At 46.4% G+C, this 24044-nt stretch overlaps 2 protein-coding genes across 2 annotated transcripts in view; both read left to right on the forward strand.

The window, feature by feature from the left end:
* Nucleotides 1-2325, forward strand: part of LOC308326408 (dynein axonemal heavy chain 9-like) — a gene marked incomplete at its 3' end in the record, with an annotated part of 21481 nt that extends 19156 nt beyond the window's left edge. The window contains exons 17-20 of the mRNA XM_080779284.1: nt 863-998; nt 1380-1588; nt 2148-2266; nt 2301-2325. Coding sequence (XP_080635410.1) covers nt 863-998; nt 1380-1588; nt 2148-2266; nt 2301-2325 — 489 coding nt within the window. The remainder of the gene's footprint in view (nt 1-862; nt 999-1379; nt 1589-2147; nt 2267-2300) is intronic.
* The window catches only part of dnah9 (dynein, axonemal, heavy chain 9), a 110063-nt gene continuing 88317 nt past the window's right edge, over nt 2299-24044 (forward strand). The window contains exons 1-22 of the mRNA XM_080788665.1: nt 2299-2416; nt 3807-3968; nt 4110-4335; nt 5163-5329; nt 5791-5937; nt 6300-6459; nt 7598-7753; nt 8680-8812; nt 9349-9626; nt 10171-10301; nt 11234-11360; nt 14559-14711; nt 15200-15325; nt 16176-16415; nt 17041-17201; nt 18012-18168; nt 19061-19165; nt 19458-19615; nt 20772-20910; nt 21131-21418; nt 22294-22504; nt 23188-23315. Of these exons, the coding sequence (XP_080644791.1) occupies nt 2337-2416; nt 3807-3968; nt 4110-4335; nt 5163-5329; nt 5791-5937; nt 6300-6459; nt 7598-7753; nt 8680-8812; nt 9349-9626; nt 10171-10301; nt 11234-11360; nt 14559-14711; nt 15200-15325; nt 16176-16415; nt 17041-17201; nt 18012-18168; nt 19061-19165; nt 19458-19615; nt 20772-20910; nt 21131-21418; nt 22294-22504; nt 23188-23315 (3633 nt within the window). The 5' untranslated portion in view covers nt 2299-2336. The remainder of the gene's footprint in view (nt 2417-3806; nt 3969-4109; nt 4336-5162; nt 5330-5790; nt 5938-6299; nt 6460-7597; nt 7754-8679; nt 8813-9348; nt 9627-10170; nt 10302-11233; nt 11361-14558; nt 14712-15199; nt 15326-16175; nt 16416-17040; nt 17202-18011; nt 18169-19060; nt 19166-19457; nt 19616-20771; nt 20911-21130; nt 21419-22293; nt 22505-23187; nt 23316-24044) is intronic.

Consider the following 24044-nt stretch of genomic DNA (forward strand, 5'->3'; position numbering starts at 1 on the left):
GGGGCGGAAAAAAGTGAGGACGCAATTGTGATTGGCCAGAATCACGATCGCTCCTCACTGCATGCACACGTTTTTCGTTTTTGTTTTTGGAAATCTCCCCCCTGTCTACGTTCTAAGTTCAATGTGGCTAAAGTGGCGGAGCCAGCCAAATTTGTCCACATGGGGACGCATAAACAAAGTTTTAAAAAAGATCTCCACTGTTGTTGCCGTAGTTTTAAAAAACGCCGGCAACTCTGCCAAAACGCAGATAAAAAGCTAAATATATAAAAATAGCTGGCAAATGAGTGGACAGGTAGTGCTGTCGCCTCACAGCTAGAAGGTCCTGGGTTCGATTCCCGCTGGGGACGCTGTGGGCACTGGCGGCGTGTTTCCTCCTCCGCGTCATCAGTGCCCATACCCGAAGGCGGGGTTGGCGAAAGGGCCTTTCTGTGTGGAGTTTGCATGTTCTCCCCGTGTCCCCTAGGGTAGATACCCTCACAAAAACATGCAGTAATCCTGGTCTCTAAAACTACCTCCCCCTGGCCAGCCGGGGCGCCTGATGGAGGGGAAAGGAACTGGTCGGAATAACGTGTCCCTTCCACGCGCTACGTCCGGCCGGGGAAATTCCCCTCTGTCAGGTGAAAAGAAGCAGCTTGGACTCATCATGCATAGAAGGAAGCATGAGGTCAGTCCGCTGCCCCCCCAGGTTGGCAGAGGAAGTGTAGCGCCCAGGATTACATTGGCACTGGGTGAAAAGAAAACTGGGTTACAAAATCGTGGGATAAGAATTTAAGAATTAAATGAGGAGGCCGTTCCTCTCAAGATTTTCCACCACTGATTTCAAGCAAAAGTGATCACTTTAATTGTCTTATCAACGCCTCAGAGCAACCTGGACCTGCTGGGCGCAGAGGCCTCGTCAGACGAGTGGAAAGCCTACCTGGAGTACATAGACGACATGGTGGTAGACGGCTTCTTCAACGCCATCAAGACCTCCCTCAGGTTCTTCATGGATAACACAGGTAGGCTATAGGACAACTGTTCACCTGCAGGATAGTCGAATTAAAACACCTTGGAAGCCATAAACGAAATAACGAGATTAATTTAATAATGCACAGGTATGCACAGCCATAGACGATAAAACGAGATTTGATGAATGAGCATTAATCCAGAGTTCTTTAAAAATATTGTTTTACCTTATTTTAGCCACCGCTAGCATCCATGGAAGGAACAGCTAAAATCCCAAATCCTCCGTTCACGGCTCACGTGATTAAGTCTTTAGTGACTTTATGGCTCATAATGGGATAAACGAGACAACTGTACCCTCTATGAGGTATGAATGTATTGAGGGAACTTTGACTATGTTATGTGTATGACGTGATGTGGTCTGGTCTCCTCTCCAGATGAGAAAGCCGTGGGCGTGGCCCCTCTGTTTGAGGCCAAGCTGGAGCTGAAGGTTCCTGAGCTGGTGTTCAGCCCGTCTCTGGAGCTGGGAGGAGGAGGAGGAGGAGGTGGATTCTACGACCTCCTGGACAGCCTGCTCAACGACCTGTTCAGGATGTCCTCGCTGGTGCCGCGCGTGGCTCAGCACTGCCCCTACCCTCATTACCAGGTACTGCATGACAGACCCCCCAACCTCGATATATACCCGTGACATCTTGTTTTCCGAGATCCCAGTGGACTTGATCCTGTGAGATATTATTATATTGTATTACGGATCAAACCTACGACAAACGTGAACAATGTCTGTCTGTTTCTGTCTGTTGGTTTTACAATGATTGAACCAATTAACCAATTAACAATAGCTTGTGACAAAATTATACCAATTGTAAATTGCGTACATTGTATATTTATTTTCTATTTTTTGAGTGGTGCAACCACTCCAAGAAACAGCAGTGTCCGTGTTCACCTACCTATGTGTTGGTTCACCTATGTGCCTATGTGTTGGTTAATGAGCACCAGTATGACTATTAGTACCAGTAGGGGCGCTGTTTTTCCAGAAACAGAGAGAGAGAGAGAGCTGCACTGTTGCCTGCTAATGAGAGAGAGGGGGGGGATTTGAACACTCAGTTCACACGGGTGTGATTTTTCTGAAATGGTTTACAAATGCATGGGCGGGTTTTTCCAAATGCAAAGGGGCGGGGTCTTAAACGTCTCCTGTGTCCCTATAGGCCGACATGGAGGACATGGCCGACCTGGCGGACATGCGGCTGCTCCTATTGGAGCGTGCGCAGGTCGTCATGGCGACCTGCTGCGTGTTCCGCGGCTCCCTGGAGCGCTTCGACTTCCTGTACCTGAACGACAGGCAGGAAGCCATGCGACAGTTCCTCGCCCACGGCCGCGTTCTGACCAATCAGGAGATGGAGGTGGCTCAGGCCGAGGGCGGGGTTCCGGAGAACGCCCCGCCCACACTGGACGGCTTCAGGCAGCAGGTGGACAGGTGGGTTGCATTAACCCGTTCATTCTGACCTGAGATCAGATTAAAAAAAATGTCTTCTAAATCATGACAGTTTTACAGAATATATCCTATGTTTGTATGTCAGTGGTTCTCAAACTATGTCCTGTCAAGAATCCCCAGAATTTATTGTATTTGGCCGCCAACCCCCATCTGAAAATACCTCCCAGACGCACATTTTTTTAGTTAAAGACGTCCGCTGTGAAAGAATATAATAAATTCAAAGATTTGCACACATTTTCATGATATTTGAAAAAGTAAATTTCCACATTTCCATGGGGACATTTCCATGCAATTATTCTACATTGTTTATTGTGTAGACCTCTTGTAAATTAACTTAAGTAATGCAGATGTTTAATAATCCAATGACCAATAATTTAACTCTTGAGAGTGTAAAATGAAACCAAATGGACCTGTAAGTGACCTGTAAGTGAATGGTTACGAACTCTCCATCATTTACAGTAGCTGGGGACCACTTGGAACCCCCTCAGGGACCACTGATGGTCCCCGGACCACTTGTTTAGAACCACTGATCTATGTGAAGCACTTTGGACGAAAGCGCTCTATAAAATGCAGCATTCACCATTAGTGTTAGAGCGGATTCGGATAGACAACGCTTTCTGTAGTTTCAGGTCATTTATTAATCAACATTAATATGAACAGCCCTGACTTTTTCGATGAAATAAAATGAAAGGGATTCGTAGAAGGCTTATTCTGCAGTCACCTGCCTCATCACAGAGTGTCACCCATTAGTAAACGTCACCCTCTGGGACATCACATTATCATAACAATCAGATGATCATCGTATCAATACTGGCAGCAATAGCAAACAACATTAACCCAACAAAAAAACACGTCATAATATCATTTAATATTTCATCAGGCATAATTCATAGAAAAATAATAATAATCATAAATCATGAAGCAAGTATACAAATGGCTTCAACACCATGTGTACCATTATAGCTTTGAGGAATGCTGGACAACTCACTTGGAAAAATATAAAAAGATACTCCTGTGGAAAGGCTATATTATTTTACTTATATTGACCCTATAAACAATTTAGTATTAATTAATATATGTAAGGTTTTTCCCCCTCAAATGGTACCTCGTCAGATAATCCCCACATATCCTACAACAACTTCTGTGAACAGACTTCACTGTAGTAGCTTTTCTTGTACTTTTTTTGTACTTAGGTTCTCTGCTGTCATGAAAGTTTATAGTTAGAGAAATTCAAAGTCCAGCCGTCTGCTGTCCAGCCTCTCCCACCAACCCCTCACTGGGGAAGGTTCTGGGAGGAAAACAGAAACGGGGTGAGTTGTCTTGCTACCGCTTTGAGAAGCAGTGGTCTGAATTGTCCCCATACGTCATGCAGGTACGAACAGATCCTGGAGGAGGTGCAGGCTGTGGAGGTGGTGCAGGTGTTCGGAGGGTGGATGAGAGTGGACGGCCGCGCCTTCAAGAGCGCCCTGCTCAACACCGTCCAGAGGTGGAGCTACATGTTCAAACAGCACCTGGTGGACCACGTCACCAACAGGTACTGCTATTTTTCAAAGGCTAAAGTTTAAAATAATGGTTAAAAAGTGGTTTGAAGCTATGAGGCGACACAGATGCCGTCCTCGGGTCTGAATGGGTTAAAAGCCCATTCTAACCGTTGGTTGGTTTTCCCATGATGCAGTCTGTCGGACCTGGAGGCGTTCGTCGCGTCGGCCGAGCGGGGTCTGGACCCCCGGGGCGTGGAGGAGGGCGACTACGCCGGCCTGGTGGGCGTCATGGCGACGCTGCTGGCCGTCAAGGAGAGGCAGAGCGCCACGGACGCCATGTTTGAGCCTCTGCAGCAGACCATCGCTCTGCTGAGGAGCTACGAGCAGGAGCTGCCTGACCTGGTGCACAGACAGCTGGAGGTGAACACTGCAGGCTGATTTATTTATTCATTGATTTGTTGATTTGTTGATCCTATAGGGTTTTTGTATATAAATTGTAATGCTATACCACAGTCGGCAACACTCTGAAAACACTTAACCCATTCTGGGCGGGAACCCCTATTGGTGTCTTACCCCCTCAGGCCGGGCACCCATATTTGGGTTCTGTACAGTATGTACAGTATTCAAAAATGTAATTTTTTTGATGCTGCTATATAAATATTTGAAGTTTTTCAGAAACCTTAGGTCAGGATTTAGAGGCGTTTTTAGAATCGGCCTTAGGAAAATATTGTATTGTGCATGGGTTTGAGCAGACAGACCCTTTTGATGTCAATCAATCAAGTCACCTTAATTCAAGTGGCACATGCCAAAATATATAGATTTTTTTAAAGATTTTTTTTAGACATGGCCAAAGCATTTACGGGGGTCCCGACTCCCCAGCCAAATAACGTTGAGAACCCCTGAGCTATATGCTGATGGTTTTGCTCTTTCTCTCTCTCTCTCTCTCTCTCTCTCTCTGTCTCTCCTCTCTCTCTCTCTCTTTCTCTCTCTCTCTCTCTCTCTCTCTCTCTGTCTCTCCTCTCTCTCTCTCTCTCTATCTCTATCTCTCTCTCTCTCTCTCTCTCTCTCTCTCTCTCTGTCTCCCCCCCTCCCTCTCTCTTTCTCTCTCTCTCTCTGTCTCCCCCCTCCCTCTCTCTTTCTCTCTCTCTCTCTCTCTCCCCCCCCCCCCCCCCTCTCTCTTTCTCTCTCTCTGTGTCTCTCCTCCCCCCCCCCTCTCTCTCTCTCCCCCCCCCTCTCTCTCTCTCTAGGAGTTGCCAGATAAGTGGACCAGCGTGAAGAAGCAGGCGGTGTCGGTCAAACAGCAGGTGGCGCCACTGAAGGCCAGCGAGGTGTCCAGCCTGCGGAGGAAGTGCGCCTCGTTTGACGTGGAGCAGCACGCCTTCAGGGAGCACTTCAGGAAACACGCCCCCTTCAGGTAGGAGGAGGAAAAAAGGGTTATTGTCATGACTTGTCACAACAACAGTTGGCTTTGTCCGAGGCTTAACCCATTCTGACCTGAGATCAGTTTCTAAAAATGTCTGTTTGAAAATGACAGTTTTCTGAAAAAGCTATGTTTCTATGTCAGTCGTTCTTCGATTTTTCAAAAAATAGCAGACCTACAAGTCCGTAGCGCGCCACTCGGTGGCTCGCTATGAGCTTGTAGATCTGCTATTTTTCAATACACCAAAAGGGGTTCCCACCCAAAATGGGTTAAATGTCTTTAAATAAATAATCTTTGAAACGTCTATGGGAAAGATTAATGAGGAATTATCTTCCGGGCCGCTCGTCGTCGTCATGAAGGGGGGCGGGAATAATAATTAAGCACTGAATAATTTAAAGAAAACCTTAAAAAGACCGCGACGCACACGTTAATTAATTCACGCTTGGTGGTCCCAGGTTCGACTGTGACAGACTGGCCTACCAGACGCTGGACGCGTCCCAGCGGCAGATCCAGGACAAGCTGGCGGTCATGTCCTCTCTGGTGGACAGCGGCAGCCTGTTTGAGGTCACCGTGCCAGAGTACAGGCAGCTGAGACAGTGCAGGTGAGCCTCTTAACACTTTCCCTCCCGTTCACGAGTTCCACGAGTCCAGGCTCCGCCCGTGCTTCCCTCTTCCTGGCTGCGTGTTGATGTGACGAAGCAGGCGCTGTGGGTCAAACAGCAAGTGGTGCCACTGAAGTTTCAACTTCAAAGCCAAACATGATCATTTGTTTTGTGTGTAGGCGTGAGGCGGTCCTTCTGAAGGACCTCTGGGACATGATCATTGGTTTGTTTTGTGTGCAGGCGAGAGGCGGTCCTTCTGAAGGACCTCTGGGACATGATCATTGGTTTGTTTTGTGTCCAGGCGTGAGGCGGTCCTTCTGAAGGACCTCTGGGACATGATCATTGGTTTGTTTTGTGTGCAGGCGAGAGGCGGTCCTTCTGAAGGACCTCTGGGACATGATCAGTGTGGTGAAGTCGTCCGTCTCCTGCTGGAACCAGACCTCGTGGAGACACATCAACGTGGAGGACATGGAGCTGGAGCTCAAACGCTTTGCTAAGGACATCCGGGGCTTGGATAAGGAGGTAAAGCAGTGTTGATTTCCCAATACTATGACGACCTTTTTTTACGGACGAAAACTAAATGGAAACTAAATGAAAACTAACCTATGATGAGTAAAACTAAGACTAAATTGGCAATTTCGTCAACAAATAAAAAAACTAGAGTAAAATGTTAGGAAGGGACTAGTGGACAAGAGATCCAGTATAAGTAAATGACACAAGTCATTTTACACTTGGTTACATGCTGAAAATAGCAGATCTACAAGCTCACTCCTCCTATAGCCATGGCAACACCCACACTGAACCCACGGCCCCCTTGTGGCTATAGTTATAGCTTTGTTCAACCTGGACTGCCAGTCACTGCTGATGGCTCCCTGAAGGCCTATTCATAGTCTGGATTTTCGGTGGTTAGGTGACCACCGAACTACAACACGAGCCGCTCCAGCCCTTCTCTCTGTTTTTACTCACCACCGCTCAATGTTATTTCGCGGTGGTCAGCGGTGGTCGTGGTGGTCAGCTCACCACCGAAAATCCAGACTATGAACAGGCCTGACTGTCCTCCTGGTGTTGTAGGTAAGAGCGTGGGAGGCCTTCACGGGTCTGGACAGGTTTGGTTTGTTCAACATGGACTCCCAGTCACTGCTCTCTGTCCTCCTGGTGCTGTAGGTGAGAGCGTGGGAGGCCTTCACAGTCCTGGACAGGTTTGGTTTGTTCAACATGGACTCCCAGTCACTGCTCTCTGTCCTCCTGGTGCTGTAGGTGAGAGCGTGGGAGGCCTTCACGGGTCTGGACCATAGAGTTATTATACAATAGAGAAGACACCCAGAGGAAATCCTGAAGCGCAATGGACATAGTGGCCGAAGAAGGTATTGCAGTTTGGTAAGGTTTGGTCCTCAAACACATGAACGCGCACTAGGCTCCGTCCACTCCGCCGGTCGTCGCGCGTTCATGTGTTTGAGGACAATCCATCCAGAATGCACACTGTTCCTAAACCAGAAGGAGGAGTGGATTCGCCTCATGCGCTTCTGAGCAACTCAATGCAAGTGGACGGGAGGAGAACTTGGGTGTCTTCTCTATTGTATAATAACTCTATGGTCTGGACAGGTTTGGTTTGTTCAACATGGACTCCCAGTCACTGCTCTCTGTCCTCCTGGTGCTGTAGGTGAGAGCGTGGGAGGCCTTCACGGGTCTGGACAGCATGGTGAAGAACCTCCTCACGTCTCTGCGGGCCGTGGCCGAGCTCCAGAACCCGGCCATACGCGACCGACACTGGCACGAGCTGATGGCCGCTACCGGAGTCCGCTTCACCATGGACCAGGTTCTTATACACATCCATTCATTCAACATGTTAATACATCCATTCACAATACAAGGGGCAAACCCTGTTCGCTGGAGATTGAGCTCACTTCCCTCCAGCCCAGAGCACAGATAATATCATATTCACATATGCCGCATCACCGCATGCGCTCCAAAATCATCTCTCAAGTGCGCTCGCGTAACAAGGCCAGTAAAGCACTGGTTGATTAAGCACAAACTAATACATTGTAAACATGTTATATTGTTTTTAATTGCGCGATTTTAATTACTTGTAAAGTTGGAAATCTCTCCCTTTTTTTTTTACATACACATACCGTTTTATATTAACATTTTAGGAGTGAAAACATATGTTTAGATGCCTGTGACAGCGTGTCAGCAGTTCAGACAATGCTGCTCCGCTTGTGTACGACAGAAAAACAGCCAAGGACAAAGCGTACGCCAGCTGCCGAGCAGACGTGACTTTTTGTCCTACTCAAGTTAAATTTCAAGCTTTGCTTGGTAAATGGTAAATGCCGAAAATGTCGGTAATTTCGGCGTGCACCCATATTTTGACGTACGCACGGTTGATAAATGAGGGCCTAAAGGTGTATCTTGTGAACAGGACACCATTAGATTATATTAAAGGTGTATCTTGTGAACAGGACACCATTAGATTATATTAAAGGTGTATCTTGTGAACAGGGCACCATTAGATTATATTAAGGGTGTATGTCTTGTGAACAGGACACCATTAGATTATATTAAAGGTGTCTCTTGTGAACAGGACACCATTAGATTATATTAAGGGTGTATGTCTTGTGAACAGGACACCATTAGATTATATTAAAGGTGTCTCTTGTGAACAGGACACCATTAGATTATATTAAGGGTGTATGTCTTGTGAACAGGACACCATTAGATTATATTAAAGGTGTCTCTTGTGAACAGGACACCACGCTGGCCGACCTGCTGCAGTTGAACCTGCACTGCTTCGAGGACGAGGTGAGAGGCATCGTGGACAAGGCTGTCAAAGAGATGAGCATGGAGAGAGTCCTGTCTGAACTGCACTCCACATGGACAGGTATTAATGTTAACAACTGCACTCTACATGGACAGGTATTAATGTTAACAACTACACTCTACATGGACAGGTATTAAAGTTAATACCTGATGTATTCCCATGCTTTTTTGTTCTTGCTTAATGTAAGTCGCTCTGGATTAAGAGCGTCTGCTAAATGCCTAAATTCAGTAAATTGTAAATTGTTAACAAATACACTCGTCTACATGGACAGGTATGACATTCAAAATATAAATCATATTTGAACTGGGCACCCACCCCCATAATACTCATAATTGAACTGGGGACCCCCCCCATAATACTCATAATTGAACTGGGGACCCCCCATAATAATCACAATTGACCTGTGGACCCCCCCATAATACTCATATTTTAACTGTACTGATGGTATCCCAGACAAGTGAAGTGCTCTCATCATCTTACACGTGCTACAAACACAAACACGTGCACTGCTCAAACACACACACGCAGCTGTGCATAGGAAGGGCTCCACATGCAGTAACAATGTAAACGTAACGTAACGACGTCATCCCGACCAGGCATGCAGTTCCAGTACGACGCTCACCACCGCAGCCAGGTGGCGCTGCTGCGCTGCGGCGAGGAGCTGATGGAGACGCTGGAGGACAACCAGGTGGCGCTGCAGAACCTCATGTCCTCCAAGCACGTGGCCCACTTCCTGGACCAGGTGTCGTCGTGGCAGCGCCGGCTGTCGGCGGCCGACGCCGTCATCCAGGTGTGGATGGAGGTGCAGCGCAGCTGGACGCACCTGGAGAGCATCTTCATCGGCTCCGACGACATCCGCTCGCAGCTGCCTGAGGCACGCACGCACGCACGCACGCACGCACGCACGCACGCACGCATGCACGCAAGCAACGCACGCAGGCACGCACTCACGCACTCACTCACTCACGCACGCACTCACTCACTCACTCACTCACTCACTCACTCACTCACTCACTCACTCATGCACTCACTCACTCACTCACTCACTCACTCACTCACTCACTCACTCATGCACTCACTCACGCACGCACTCACTCACTCACTCACTCACTCACTCACTCACTCACTCACTCATGCACTCACTCACTCACTCACTCACTCACTCACTCACTCACTCACTCACTCACTCACTCACGCACTCACTCACTCACTCACTCACGCACGCAGGCATGCACGCACCCACACAAGCCCTTATTGGCTCCCCACATAAGCTCTTATTGGACTGAAAAATAAATAAATACAAATTGAGGGAAACGGCACTTTGAGGCAAAAGGGCAGGGACCCTTTTTTCCTCAAAGCTACCCCCCCCCCCCCCTCTGGATGTGCCTGTGGCTCAACACTATGACTTCCTCTCTCAGGACTCCAAGCGGTTCGAGGGCATCGACAGTGACTTCAAGGAGCTGGCGGCCGCGGCCCACGGAACCCCCAACGTGCTGGAGGCCACCAACAAACCGGGCCTGTTCGGCCGCCTGGAGGACCTACAGAACAGGTAATAAATACACTTACTGGAGGCCACCAATAAACCAGGCCTGTTCGGTCGCCTGGAGGACCTCCAGAACAGGTAATAAATACACTTACTGGAGGCCACCAATAAACCAGGCCTGTTCGGCCGCCTGGAGGACCTACAGAACAGGTAATACACTTACTAGAGGACATCCAGGACAGATAACGGCCGTGCTACACCAGGCTTTTCAGCACGCGTTGAATTGCATTTGTATTGCATTTTGATAGCGTTTTTCCATGTGCTCAAAGTGCTTTACAATGGTCCAGTCATTCATACATCGGGAGGTAAATCGGCGAACAGTCGACACCAGCGTCCTCACTTCCCACATTCACACACCAATGGTGGCGAGCTCACACCGACCGACTCATTGGAGGCAATGTGGGGTTCAGTGTCTTTCCCAAGGACAAGGATTCGAACCGCCAACCCAGGGATCATTGGACGACCTGCTCTACCTCCTGAGCCACAGCCGCCCGGACACGTATACACACAAATGCCAGGCTACTCTACCGGCCACTCTACCCCTAAGCCACTCCCGCCCCTCTATAATGCTACACTGTTCTGTCCTGTCTCTTCCCCCATGCCCAGGCTGTCTCTGTGTGAGAATGCTCTATAATGCTACACTGTTCTGTCCTGTCTCTTCCCCCCATGCACAGACTGTCTCTGTGTGAGAAGGCTCTATAATGCTACACTGTTCTGTCCTGTCTCTTCCCCCATGCCCAGGCTGTCTCTGTGTGAGAATGCTCTATAATGCTACACTGTTCTGTCCTGTCTCTTCCCCCATGCCCAGGCTGTCTCTGTGTGAGAATGCTCTATAATGCTACACTGTTCTGTCCTGTCTCTTCCCCCCATGCACAGACTGTCTCTGTGTGAGAAGGCTCTATAATGCTACACTGTCCTGTCTCTTCCCCCATGCCCAGACTGTCTCTGTGTGAGAAGGCTCTGGCAGAGTATCTGGACACCAAGCGTCTGGCCTTCCCCAGGTTCTACTTCATCTCGTCAGCTGACCTGCTGGACATTCTGTCCAACGGAACCAACCCTCATCAGGTCAGACCCCTACACACATTATCACAGTGGTTCTCAACCCTTTTCATGCCAATGCAGAAGAGAAACATACGTGACTAAATTTGACTGAGGGACTACCATGGGATCTTTTTGAATTTTCGTTTTTTTCATGTCATATAAAAGCAGGGAATCATAGCTTAAAATTGACATTGGTTGTTCAGTTTGACCCACCAGTCTTGGAGATGTGGCTTATAGAGTAATGTCTTGCAGAAAACAACGAGTTGAGGAAACAGGCCGGCTTGAAAGGTTCACTTCTGTGGTCTCTAACATTACACCTAGCTACATGTTTAAGCATTTATTTCATATTTACATGTCGATTTCTGACACTTATTTCAGACATGCTCTAGTATGTGAAAAGTCTGATTTTGAAAAAAGAAAAAAGTAAGAAAAAGATCACCTCTGGTGAAAAGCTGGAATTTGTGCGATGGCAGTCTCTCAGTCAAATTTGGTCACATATTGCCATTCAGAATCATCTGTCCAAGCTGTTTGACAACATATTGTGTGTGTACTGTACTGTACAGGTTCAGAATCATCTGTCCAAGCTGTTTGACAAACATATTGTGTGTGTGTACAGGTTCAGAATCATCTGTCCAAGCTGTTTGACAAACATATTGTGTGTGTGTACAGGTTCAGAATCATCTGTCCAAGCTGTTTGACAACATATTGTGTGTGTACAGGTTCATAATCATCTGTCCAAGCTGTTTGACAACATATTGTGTGTGTACAGGTTCATAATCATCTGTCCAAGCTGTTTGACAACATATTGTGTGTGTACAGGTTCAGAATCATCTGTCTAAGCTGTTTCACAAAATATCGTGTGTGTACAGGTTCAGAATCATCTGTCCAAGCTGTTTGACAACATATTGTGTCATGTGTGTACAGGTTCAGAATCATCTGTCCAAGCTGTTTGACAACATATTGTGTGTGTGTGTGTGTGTGTGTGTGTGTGTGTGTGTGTGTGTGTGTGTGTGTGTGTGTACAGGTTCAGAATCATCTGTCCAAGCTGTTTGACAAACATATTGTGTGTGTACAGGTTCAGAATCATCTGTCTAAGCTGTTTCACAAAATATCGTGTGTGTACAGGTTCAGAATCATCTGTCCAAGCTGTTTGACAACATATTGTGTCATGTGTGTACAGGTTCAGAATCATCTGTCCAAGCTGTTTGACAACATATTGTGTCATGTGTGTACAGGTTCAGAATCATCTGTCCAAGCTGTTTGACAAACATATTGTGTGTTTGTACAGGTTCAGAATCATCTGTCCAAGCTGTTTGACAACATATTGTGTGTGTACAGGTTCAGAATCATCTGTCCAAGCTGTTTGACAACATATTGTGTGTGTACAGGTTCATAATCATCTGTCCAAGCTGTTTGACAACATATTGTGTGTGTACAGGTTCAGAATCATCTGTCTAAGCTGTTTGACAACATATTGTGTGTGTGTACAGGTTCAGAATCATCTGTCTAAGCTGTTTCACAAAATATCGTGTGTGTACAGGTTCAGAATCATCTGTCCAAGCTGTTTGACAACATATTGTGTCATGTGTGTACAGGTTCAGAATCATCTGTCCAAGCTGTTTGACAAACATATTGTGTGTTTGTACAGGTTCAGAATCATCTGTCCAAGCTGTTTGACAACATATTGTGTGTGTACAGGTTCAGAATCATCTGTCTAAGCTGTTTCACAAAATATCGTGTGTGTACAGGTTCAGAATCATCTGTCCAAGCTGTTTGACAACATATTGTGTGTGTACAGGTTCAGAATCATCTGTCTAAGCTGTTTCACAAAATATCGTGTGTGTACAGGTTCAGAATCATCTGTCCAAGCTGTTTGACAACATATTGTGTCATGTGTGTACAGGTTCAGAATCATCTGTCCAAGCTGTTTGACAAACATATTGTGTGTTTGTACAGGTTCAGAATCATCTGTCCAAGCTGTTTGACAACATATTGTGTGTGTACAGGTTCAGAATCATCTGTCCAAGCTGTTTGACAACATATTGTGTGTGTACAGGTTCATAATCATCTGTCCAAGCTGTTTGACAACATATTGTGTGTGTACAGGTTCAGAATCATCTGTCTAAGCTGTTTGACAACATATTGTGTGTGTGTACAGGTTCAGAATCATCTGTCTAAGCTGTTTCACAAAATATCGTGTGTGTACAGGTTCAGAATCATCTGTCCAAGCTGTTTGACAACATATTGTGTCATGTGTGTACAGGTTCAGAATCATCTGTCCAAGCTGTTTGACAAACATATTGTGTGTTTGTACAGGTTCAGAATCATCTGTCCAAGCTGTTTGACAACATATTGTGTGTGTACAGGTTCAGAATCATCTGTCTAAGCTGTTTCACAAAATATCGTGTGTGTACAGGTTCAGAATCATCTGTCCAAGCTGTTTGACAACATATTGTGTCATGTGTGTACAGGTTCAGAATCATCTGTCCAAGCTGTTTGACAAACATATTGTGTGTTTGTACAGGTTCAGAATCATCTGTCCAAGCTGTTTGACAACATATTGTGTGTGTACAGGTTCAGAATCATCTGTCCAAGCTGTTTGACAACATATTGTGTGTGTACAGGTTCATAATCATCTGTCCAAGCTGTTTGACAACATATTGTGTGTGTACAGGTTCAGAATCATCTGTCTAAGCTGTTTGACAACATATTGTGTGTGTGTACAGGTTCATAATCATCTGTCCAAGCTGTTTGACAACATATTGTGTGTGTACAGGTTCAGAATCATCTGTCTAAGCTGTTTGACAACATATTGTGTGTGTGTACAGGTTCAGAATCATCTGTCCAAGCTGTTTGACAACATATTGTGTCATGTGTGTACAGGTTCAGAATCATCTGTCCAAGCTGTTTGACAAACATATTGTGTGTTTGTACAGGTTCAGAATCATCTGTCCAAGCTGTTTGAAAACATATTGTGTGTGTACAGGTTCAGAATCATCTGTCCAAGCTGTTTGACAACATATTGTGTGTGTGTGTGTGTGTGTGTGTGTGTGTGTGTGTGTGTGTGTGTGTGTGTGTGTGTGTGTGTGTGTGTGTGTGTGTGTGTGTGTGTGTGTGTGTGTGTGTGTGTGTGTGTGTGTGTGTGTGTGTGTGTGTGTGTGTGTGTGTGTGTGTGTGTGTGTGTGTGTGTGTGTGTGTGTGTGTGTGTGTGTGTGTGTACAGGTTCAGAATCATCTGTCCAAGCTGTTTGACAACATGGCTAAGATGCAGTTTGAAACGGACACTGAAGGCAATCCTACCAAGACTGGCCTCGGCATGTACAGTAAAGAGGACGAGTATGTGACCTTCGACCAGCCCTGTGACTGCACCGGACAGGTAAATATATACCAGCCCTGTGACTGCACCGGACAGGTAAATATATACCAGCCCTGTGACTGCACCGGACAGGTAAATATATACCAGCCCTGTGACTGCACCGGACAGGTAAATATATACCAGCCCTGTGACTGCACCGGACAGGTACATATATACCAGCCCTGTGACTGCACCGGACAGGTAAATATATACCAGCCCTGTGACTGCACCGGACAGGTAAATATATACCAGCCCTGTGACTGCACCGGACAGGTAAATATATACCAGCCCTGTGACTGCACCGGACAGGTAAATATGTAATAGGAATAATAAATAATATAATTATATATACATATGCTTATCGGTGTTGTGACGATGAGGGGGTACTTGGAAAGATTTCTCCCCTCCAAGGGGTATACCTACCTGGGCCAAAAAAGTTCAGAACCCCCTGCTTTGGGTTCTGTGTCTTTAGGTGGATGTGTTTTTAAGGTGTGGGTTCTGTGTTTTAGGTGGAGGTGTGGTTGAACCGGGTCCTGGACAGCATGCGGTCGACGGTCCGTCATCAGATGAGCGAGGCAGTGACCACGTATGAGGACAAACCCAGAGATCAGTGGCTGTTCGACTACCCAGCTCAGGTAAGCACCACCCTTCATATCTATTTATAGATTATATTATATATTAAACAGCTCAGGTAACCTTGCTTTGTTGTACTGTATCATAGTGAAAATTTGCTGGCGGAAACCCCTTTCGCAGTATCGTTTCCAAAATGTAAAGGAAACGATACTGACAGATGAACCGTGCTACAGATGATAACCTTTGGATAGAGGCACGTAACATTTTTAGATTGGCGTGAAACAACTGCTGACAAAGCTTATGAATCTTAGGGAAGCGGTACTGCGCATGTTGCGGACGGGGGGTTGACTGGACAAACATTTTTTATTTAAGCCTGATTTAAGCCTGTTGTGAGCTTGTAGATCTGCTATTTTCAGCGAGTGTAAAATCAGTCATGACGACGGCATCAAGGGCAAGGCCCACCAAAATACATTTTAGTCGACTAAATTAACTGTAGATTTAGTCGACTAAAATCGTATGATATTTAGTCGAACAAAACTAGACAGTGACAATAAAACATTCCACGTGACTAAAACTAAATGGAAACTATATTCAAGAGACTTGAATTTAACCCATTTTGTCGCGGGAACCCCTTTTGGTGTAAGCATTATGTTATGCTTTAGCTATTGAAAAATAGCAGACCTACAAGCTCATAGCGCGCCACCGAGTGGCGCGCTACGAGCTTGTAGGTCTGCTATTTTTGAACGACTGACATAACATAGCTTTTTCACAAAACTGTCAGGATGTAGAAGACATTTTTAGAATCTGATCTCAGGTCAGAATGGTAAACTGTCAGGATGTAGAAGACATTTTCAGAATCTGATCTCATGTCAGAATGGGTTAAAAAAGGTTGCTGTCCAAATCAACCCACAGGTGGCGCTGACCTGCACCCAGATCTGGTGGACCTACGACGTGGGCGTGGCCTTCGGCCGCCTGGAGGAGGGGCTAGAGAACGCCATGAAGGACTACCACAGGAAGCAGGTGGCCCAGCTCAACACGCTCATCTCCATGCTGATTGGCCAGCTGTCGCCGGGCGACCGCCAGAAGGTCATGACCCTCTGCACCATCGACGTGCACGCCCGCGACGTGGTGTCAAAGGTCATCAGCCAGAAGGTACCGCTACGCACGCACGCACGCAAGCAAGCAAGCAAGCACGCACGCACGCACGCACGCACGCAAGCATGCACGCACGCACGCACGCACACGCACACGCACACAGTAACACGACCACACACACAATAACGCAACCACACACACACTCACACACACACACACACACACACACACACAATAACATGAGCACACACCAACATGTACACACAAACACAACCACGCACACACGCCAACAACATGTACACTAATCACATTGACAAGTTGTAACATATGGTACCGGTTATAGGGTCGCAACAGTCGATAGAACTAATCAATTTAATCAGATTATTGATCTTCTACTGCTGATAGGTTCTTGGAATACATTTTCCATGCATTTGATGCATTTCCTCGTGTTTTCTTGCTTACTGTAAATCGCTCTGGATTAAGAGTGCTCCGCTAAACGCCTAAATTGTAATCAAAATACAATTTTGACAAGCTGCATACCCATGGTACCGGTTAGGGCTGCAAACAGTCAATCGAACTAATCAATTTAATCAATAACCAAAATGACACATATTTACTCTATGTTTGCCTTTTAACTTGTGCCTCATCCAACCTGGCCATCCATTCGTCACATCGCCACTAGGTGGAGCACTCCCAGGCGTTCGTGTGGCTGTCTCAGCTGAGACACCGCTGGGACGAGAAGGAGAGGCACTGCTACGCCAACATCTGTGACGCCCAGTTCCTCTACTCCTACGAATACCTGGGGAACACCCCTCGACTGGTCATCACCCCTCTGACCGACAGGTACGTAGTAGGTCCATTATACCTGGTCATCACTCCTCTGACCGACAGGTACCTAGTAGGTCCATTATACCTGGTCATCACTCCTCTGACCCATAGGTACGTAGTAGGTCCATTATACCTGGTCATCACTCCTCTGACCCATAGGTACGTAGTAGGTCCATTATACCTGGAGAACACTCCTCTAACCGATAGGTACGTAGTAGGTCCATTATACCTGGTCATCACTCCTCTGACCCATAGGTACGTAGTAGGTCCATTATACCTGGTCATCACTCCTCTGACCCATAGGTACGTAGTAGGTCCATTATACCTGGAGAACACTCCTCTGACCGACAGGTACGTAGTAGGTCCATTATACCTGGTCATCACTCCTCTGACCGACAGGTACCTAGTAGGTCCATTATACCTGGTCATCACTCCTCTGACCCATAGGTACGTAGTAGGTCCATTATACCTGGTCATCACTCCTCTGACCCATAGGTACGTAGTAGGTCCATTATACCTGGAGAACACTCCTCTAACCGATAGGTACGTAGTAGGTCCATTATACCTGGGGAACAAAGGCAATAGAATAAAGTGGTGCCACGAAAAAGGTTGGTACCGCATGGGAACCAGGGGAGTACCACCAGTGACACTATCAAGGTCCATTATACCTGGGGAACACCCCTCGACTGGTCATATTACTCCTCCGACCGATAGGTTTGTCCAGTAGTGTGTGGAGATGCTGCATCACGCTGACCCAGTCTCTCCACCTGACCGTGTGTGTGTGTGTGTGTGTGTGTGTGTGTGTGTGCGCGCGCGCGTGTGTAGATGTTACATCACGCTCACCCAGTCTCTCCACCTCACCATGTCCGGAGCTCCGGCCGGGCCAGCCGGCACCGGGAAGACCGAGACCACCAAGGACCTGGGCCGGGCCCTCGGCATCATGGTCTATGTGTTCAACTGCTCCGAGCAGATGGACTACAAGGTACTCTCCCTATGCATCATGGTCTATGTGTTCAACTGCTCCGAGCAGATGGACTACAAGGTACTCTCCCTATGCATCATGGTCTATGTAGTCTACTGCTCCGAGCAGATGGACTACAAGGTACTCTCCCTATGCATCATGGTCTATGTGTTCAACTGCTCCGAGCAGATGGACTACAAGGTACTCTCCCTATGCATCATGGTCTATGTAGTCAACTGCTCCGAGCAGATGGACTACAAGGTACTCTCCCTATGCATCATGGTCTATGTAGTCAACTGCTCCGAGCAGATGGACTACAAGGTACTCTCCCTATGCATCATGGTCTATGTAGTCAACTGCTCCGAGCAGATGGACTACAAGGTACTCTCCCTATGCATCATGGTCTATGTAGTCAACTGCTCCGAGCAGATGGACTACAAGGTACTCTCCCTATGCATCATGGTCTATGTAGTCTACTGCTCCGAGCAGATGGACTACAAGGTACTCTCCCTATGCATCATGGTCTATGTGTTCAACTGCTCCGAGCAGATGGACTACAAGGTACTCTCCCTATGCATCATGGTCTATGTAGTCTACTGCTCCGAGCAGATGGACTACAAGGTACTCTCCCTATGCATCATGGTCTATGTGTTCAACTGCTCCGAGCAGATGGACTACAAGGTGTGTGTGTGTGTGTTCTCTCTCTCTCTCTCTCTCTCTCTCAGTCCTGTGGTAACATAATGTCTCTCACTCTCTCTCTCTCTCTCTCTCAGTCGTGTGGTAACATAATGTCTCTCTCTCTCTCAGTCGTGTGGTAACATAATGTCTCTCTCTCTCTCAGTCGTGTGGTAACATAATGTCTCTCTCTCTCTCTCAGTCGTGTGGTAACATAATGTCTCTCTCTCTCTCTCAGTCGTGTGGTAACATCTACAAGGGTCTTGCCCAGACTGGGGCCTGGGGCTGCTTCGATGAGTTCAACAGGATCTCCGTGGAGGTCCTTTCTGTGGTAGCTGTTCAGGTACAATCCGATATATTTTCCTGAACAGAAATGACGCAGAGATGCGTCCGTTCTCGGAGTATATAGCCTCTATATACTTTAGAGTCTGTAGCATTCAGGATGTGTAGTTCCAGACTCTATATACTGTAGCATTCAGGAGGTGTAGTTCCAGACTCTATATACTGTAGCATTCAGGAGGTGTAGTTCCAGACTCTATGACATTCATCTACATCTCCCATGACGCATTGGAGGTCACGGGGAGACAACAGACGTCTCTTTTTCTAAATATAAAAGTTTTGTGCCGTCGTTGCAGGTGAAGAGCATCCAGGACGCGGTGCGGGACAGGAAGCAGAGGTTCAACTTCCTGGGCGAGGAGGTCAGCCTGGTTCCCTCGGTGGGGATCTTCATCACCATGAACCCTGGATACGCCGGACGCACCGAGCTGCCCGAGAACCTCAAGGCTCTGTTCAGGTCAGTGTAACAGAACCTCAAGGCTCTGTTCAGGTCAGTGTAACCATGGAGACGCACCGAGCTGCCCGAGAACCTCAAGGCTCTGTTCAGGTCAGTGTAACCATGGAGACGCACCGAGTGTATCCAAAGCTCTGTTCAGGTCAGTGTAACAGAACCTCAAGGCTCTGTTCAGGTCAGTGTAACAGAACCTCAAGGCTCTGTTCAGGTCAGTGTAACCCTGGATACACACCGAGCGTATCCAAAGCTCTGTTCAGGTCAGTGTAACCCTGGTTACACAGGACGCACCGAGCTGCGCCAGAACCTCAAGGCTCTGTTCAGGTCAGTGTAACCCTGGATACACACCGAGCGTATCCAAAGCTCTGTTCAGGTCAGTGTCAGGACGCACTGAGCTGCCCGAGAACCTCAAAGCTCTGTTCAGGTCAGGATCATCTATCTTAGCCTGGAAACCAGACCAATCTGCCGCAGCAAAATATATATATATATATATATCACACCCGTGTGAAGTGAGGGTCGCCGCCGCTAATATATTAAAGTCTAACTCATGTTGATTAGGTGATGTACAGTAAAACAAAAGGTGACAAAACAAACATTTAATTATAACACATCTTTATTGTTAATGGCATTTCATGTTTGTGTGACGTACATTTTCCCTTCATTGTCGATGGCGTTTTTAAAACAAACATTGAACTAAAAACAAACATTAAACCTGGACAGTATAGGGCGCCCCTCAAAAAGGGGGAAAAAAGCCTTGGTTCCGCTACTCCTTGATTTGAATTACATTTCACTCACCCCAGAGTTGTGGGTGACCAATCAGAGCCTATTGAAAGTGGGTCATTTTTAGCTGTGATGTTTGAATCTGTTTGTAACGGCACTATTCCCTGAAGAAGGCCGAAAGGCTGAAACGTTGGATTCTAATAAATATACAGCATCATCATGGCTACGAGTGTGCGGCCAAGTTCTCAAACAATGGGTCGCGACCCAATGGTCGGGTTGCGGATACATTTTTATGGGCCGCAAGTGGCTCTTACAAACCATGTGCCCATGGTACCTCTCTCTTCTGATTGGTTGTTACAGACCATGATGGCACATGGTAACTCTCTCCTCCGATTGGCTCTTACATACCACTCTCTCTCTCTCTTTTGATTGGCTCTTACAGACCGTGTGCCATGGTGGTCCCAGACTTCGAGCTGATCTGTGAGATCATGCTGGTGGCCGAAGGTTTCCTGGACGCACGTCTCCTGGCCAGGAAGTTCATCACCCTCTACACGCTGTGTAAAGAACTGCTTTCGAAACAGGTAAACAGGTTTCCTGTGTTTTAGGACCTCTATGACTAAGTCTGTCCTGTGTTTTTAGGACCTTTATGACTAAGTCTGTCCTTTGTTCTTAGGACCTCTGTGACTAAGTCTGTCCTGTGTTCTTAGGACCTCTATGACTAAGTTTGTCCTGTGTTGTAGGATCTATTTTTTTTCCTGTGCTTTTAGGACCTCCATGACTAAGTCTGTCCTGTGTTCTTAGGACCACTATGACTGGGGTCTGCGGGCCATCAAGTCGGTCCTGGTGGTGGCGGGCTCGCTGAAGAGGGGAGACCCGGGCCGCGCGGAGGACCAGGTTCTGATGCGCGCCCTGCGAGACTTCAACGTCCCCAAGATCGCCACGGACGACATGCCCGTGTTCATGGGGCTGATCGGAGACCTGTTCCCCGCCCTGGACGTGCCCCGCAAGAGAGACATGGACTTCGAGGCGCACGTCAAGGAGTCCGTGCTGGACCTGAAGCTGCAAGCAGAGGACAACTTTATACTCAAGGTCTGAACTGGAGATGTGTAACAATTCCACTTTTTTGGGTGCTCATATCTAGGGATGCACCGAAAGGGAAGTTCTTGGCTGAAACCGAATATAGGAAACAGTTGGGCGAAAACCGAATACCAGAATATGATTATACCTGATTATGGCAAAACTTAACTTAAATAATAATCACTGTTATGGGTCCATAAAACATTTATTCAGCACTTTTGAATGCATTCATTATCACTATTATCACTATTCGGTGATATATTTGGGCCGAAACCGAATAGGCTGAAAAAAATTAGATTAGACAGCGGTCCGTTATTGAGCTGTTTTATTGATATATTGATAATGAGCACCTTATCGATCAGGCTTATCGAGCCAGGTTCTTATCGAGTTCACTATCGAGCATTTTATTTTATTTTGTGGAAAGACAAGAGACAATAAATTCTGAACAGAACCAGTATCTTTTACTAGAGCGTTCAAATACAGTACTTTTCTAACCGACAGAAGTCAATTGACCTTTTTTTTTACCAATACAATTATATTAAAGAAACTAATGTGTGTACCGTCAGCCGTTTGTTTACCCGGGCAGCGCTGGTAGGCAGGTATCAATACACTTTTAGACGGACATGTTTGTGCCAGCATGGATGATTACATGTATTACGTGATCTCCTCTTGTCTTGATTGTTTAAACATGACGCCATGTGCCTCTATTCTCCATAACAGGCTTGATAGCTTATTGATAACGGGTACTATAAGCTTAATTGTCCTCAGATTTCTTCGGGTATCGGTTATCGAGCTATCATTATTCAGAAATGTGAGGATCATGTAATATATGATTTATTATGATGGTAATTCGTAAATGAAAATGAATCTCTCTCTTCCACTGCCAGGTGGTACAGCTGGAGGAGCTGCTGGCGGTGCGCCACTCGGTGTTCGTGGTGGGTAATGCAGGGACCGGGAAGAGCCAGGTGATGCGTGCGCTCTACAGAACCTACCAGAACATGAAGCGCCGGCCCGTCTGGACCGACCTCAACCCCAAGGCCGTCACCAACGACCAGCTGTTCGGCATCATCAACCCGGCCACCAGGGAGTGGAGAGATGGTGAGTGCATGGTCGCTTCCTTCCTGTGTCATTAGTCTCTGAATGCTGTATGGATATAGTTTAGAACTACACCTCCCGAAATCAGAGTAATCTATTTGTCATTTCCGTTCACAAAAAACTGATTTTAAAATATCTTTAGAGATTATTATTTTTATTTCCATTTCTGCCAAACAGCAAGCTATATATATGCTCATTGCTTAGATGATTTATATTTATATTAGGATACATTTGTGCAACTGTAAAGACGAAACGGATGTGGGGAAGGAGGCTCCACTTCCACTTTATATTTTACTCATGATAGAACTTCCGTTGCTCCAGACTGTATGACGGAAGCATTCATATTTTACTCATGATCAGAGCTTCCGTTGCTCCAGACTGTATGACGGAAGCATTTATATTTTACTCATGATCAGAGCTTCCGTTGCTCCAGACTGTATGACGGAAGCATTAATATTTTACTCATGATCAGAGCTTCCGTTGCTCCAGACTGTATGACGGAAGCATTAATATTTTACTCATGATAGAGCTTCCGTTGCTCCAGACTGTATGATGGAAGCATTTGAACATTGCGAGAGGCAACAGTCTGGCAACGCGTGACTATACTCTGTCATCAACCAGGATCCAGAGCGGTATAAATATAAACATATAAAAGTGTCACATTGTGTTTCTGTTCCTCCCCAAAGGGCTGTTCTCTAAGATAATGCGCGAGCTGGCCAACGTGGCTCACGGTGGACCCAAGTGGATCGTCCTGGACGGAGACATCGACCCCATGTGGATCGAGTCCCTGAACACCGTGATGGACGACAACAAGGTGAGGAAGACCTAACCCCATTCTGACCTGAGATCAGATTCATACGAGGTTTCCACTGGACACACACTGGTTCTGATTAACCCATTCTGACCTGAGATCAGATTCTAAAAATGTCAGTCGTTCTTCGATTTTTCAAAAAATAGCAGACCTACAAGCTCGTATGAGCTTGTAGATCTGCTATTTTTCAATAGCTAAAGCATAACATGATGCTAACACCAAAATGGGTTCCCGTTCAGAATGGGTTAAAGACCTAACGCGATTTATTGATTGATTGAATTATGGATTGATTGATTTAAATGTTTTATTTCACAATATGCAGGAAAAACAAAAAGAGAAAATAGGATCCCGCACTCTGTCTTTACTTACAGAATTAGACACTGTAGGTGTGCAGAAGGACTTTTTTCTTCTAAAAATGTCAATACAAAAACTGTTACGTTGTGGACGACACCATGATGAAGCACTGAGACTTGTTTACAACAGGGTCCACCTTTTTCAATTCATCAGAACATTTAAAGACGTACAAATATACACTTAAAAAAATAAAAAAACAGGAAATCATCATAATAATTATGTAAAAAAGGGAAAAACATGTACAGTATGGGGAGAAAGAGGTGGGGGGGGTGGGGGCGGGGGTTTGGGACTCAGACCCATATGGGGATGAATTCATTCTACTGTTACATGCGTTACTGTTACATCATAAAGTGTGACTCCCTAACCCTCCTTCAAAAC

This window comes from Protomyctophum bolini, assembly GCF_963924005.1.
Source record: "Protomyctophum bolini genome assembly, chromosome: 2".
NCBI classification, from domain to species: Eukaryota; Metazoa; Chordata; class Actinopteri; order Myctophiformes; family Myctophidae; genus Protomyctophum; species Protomyctophum bolini.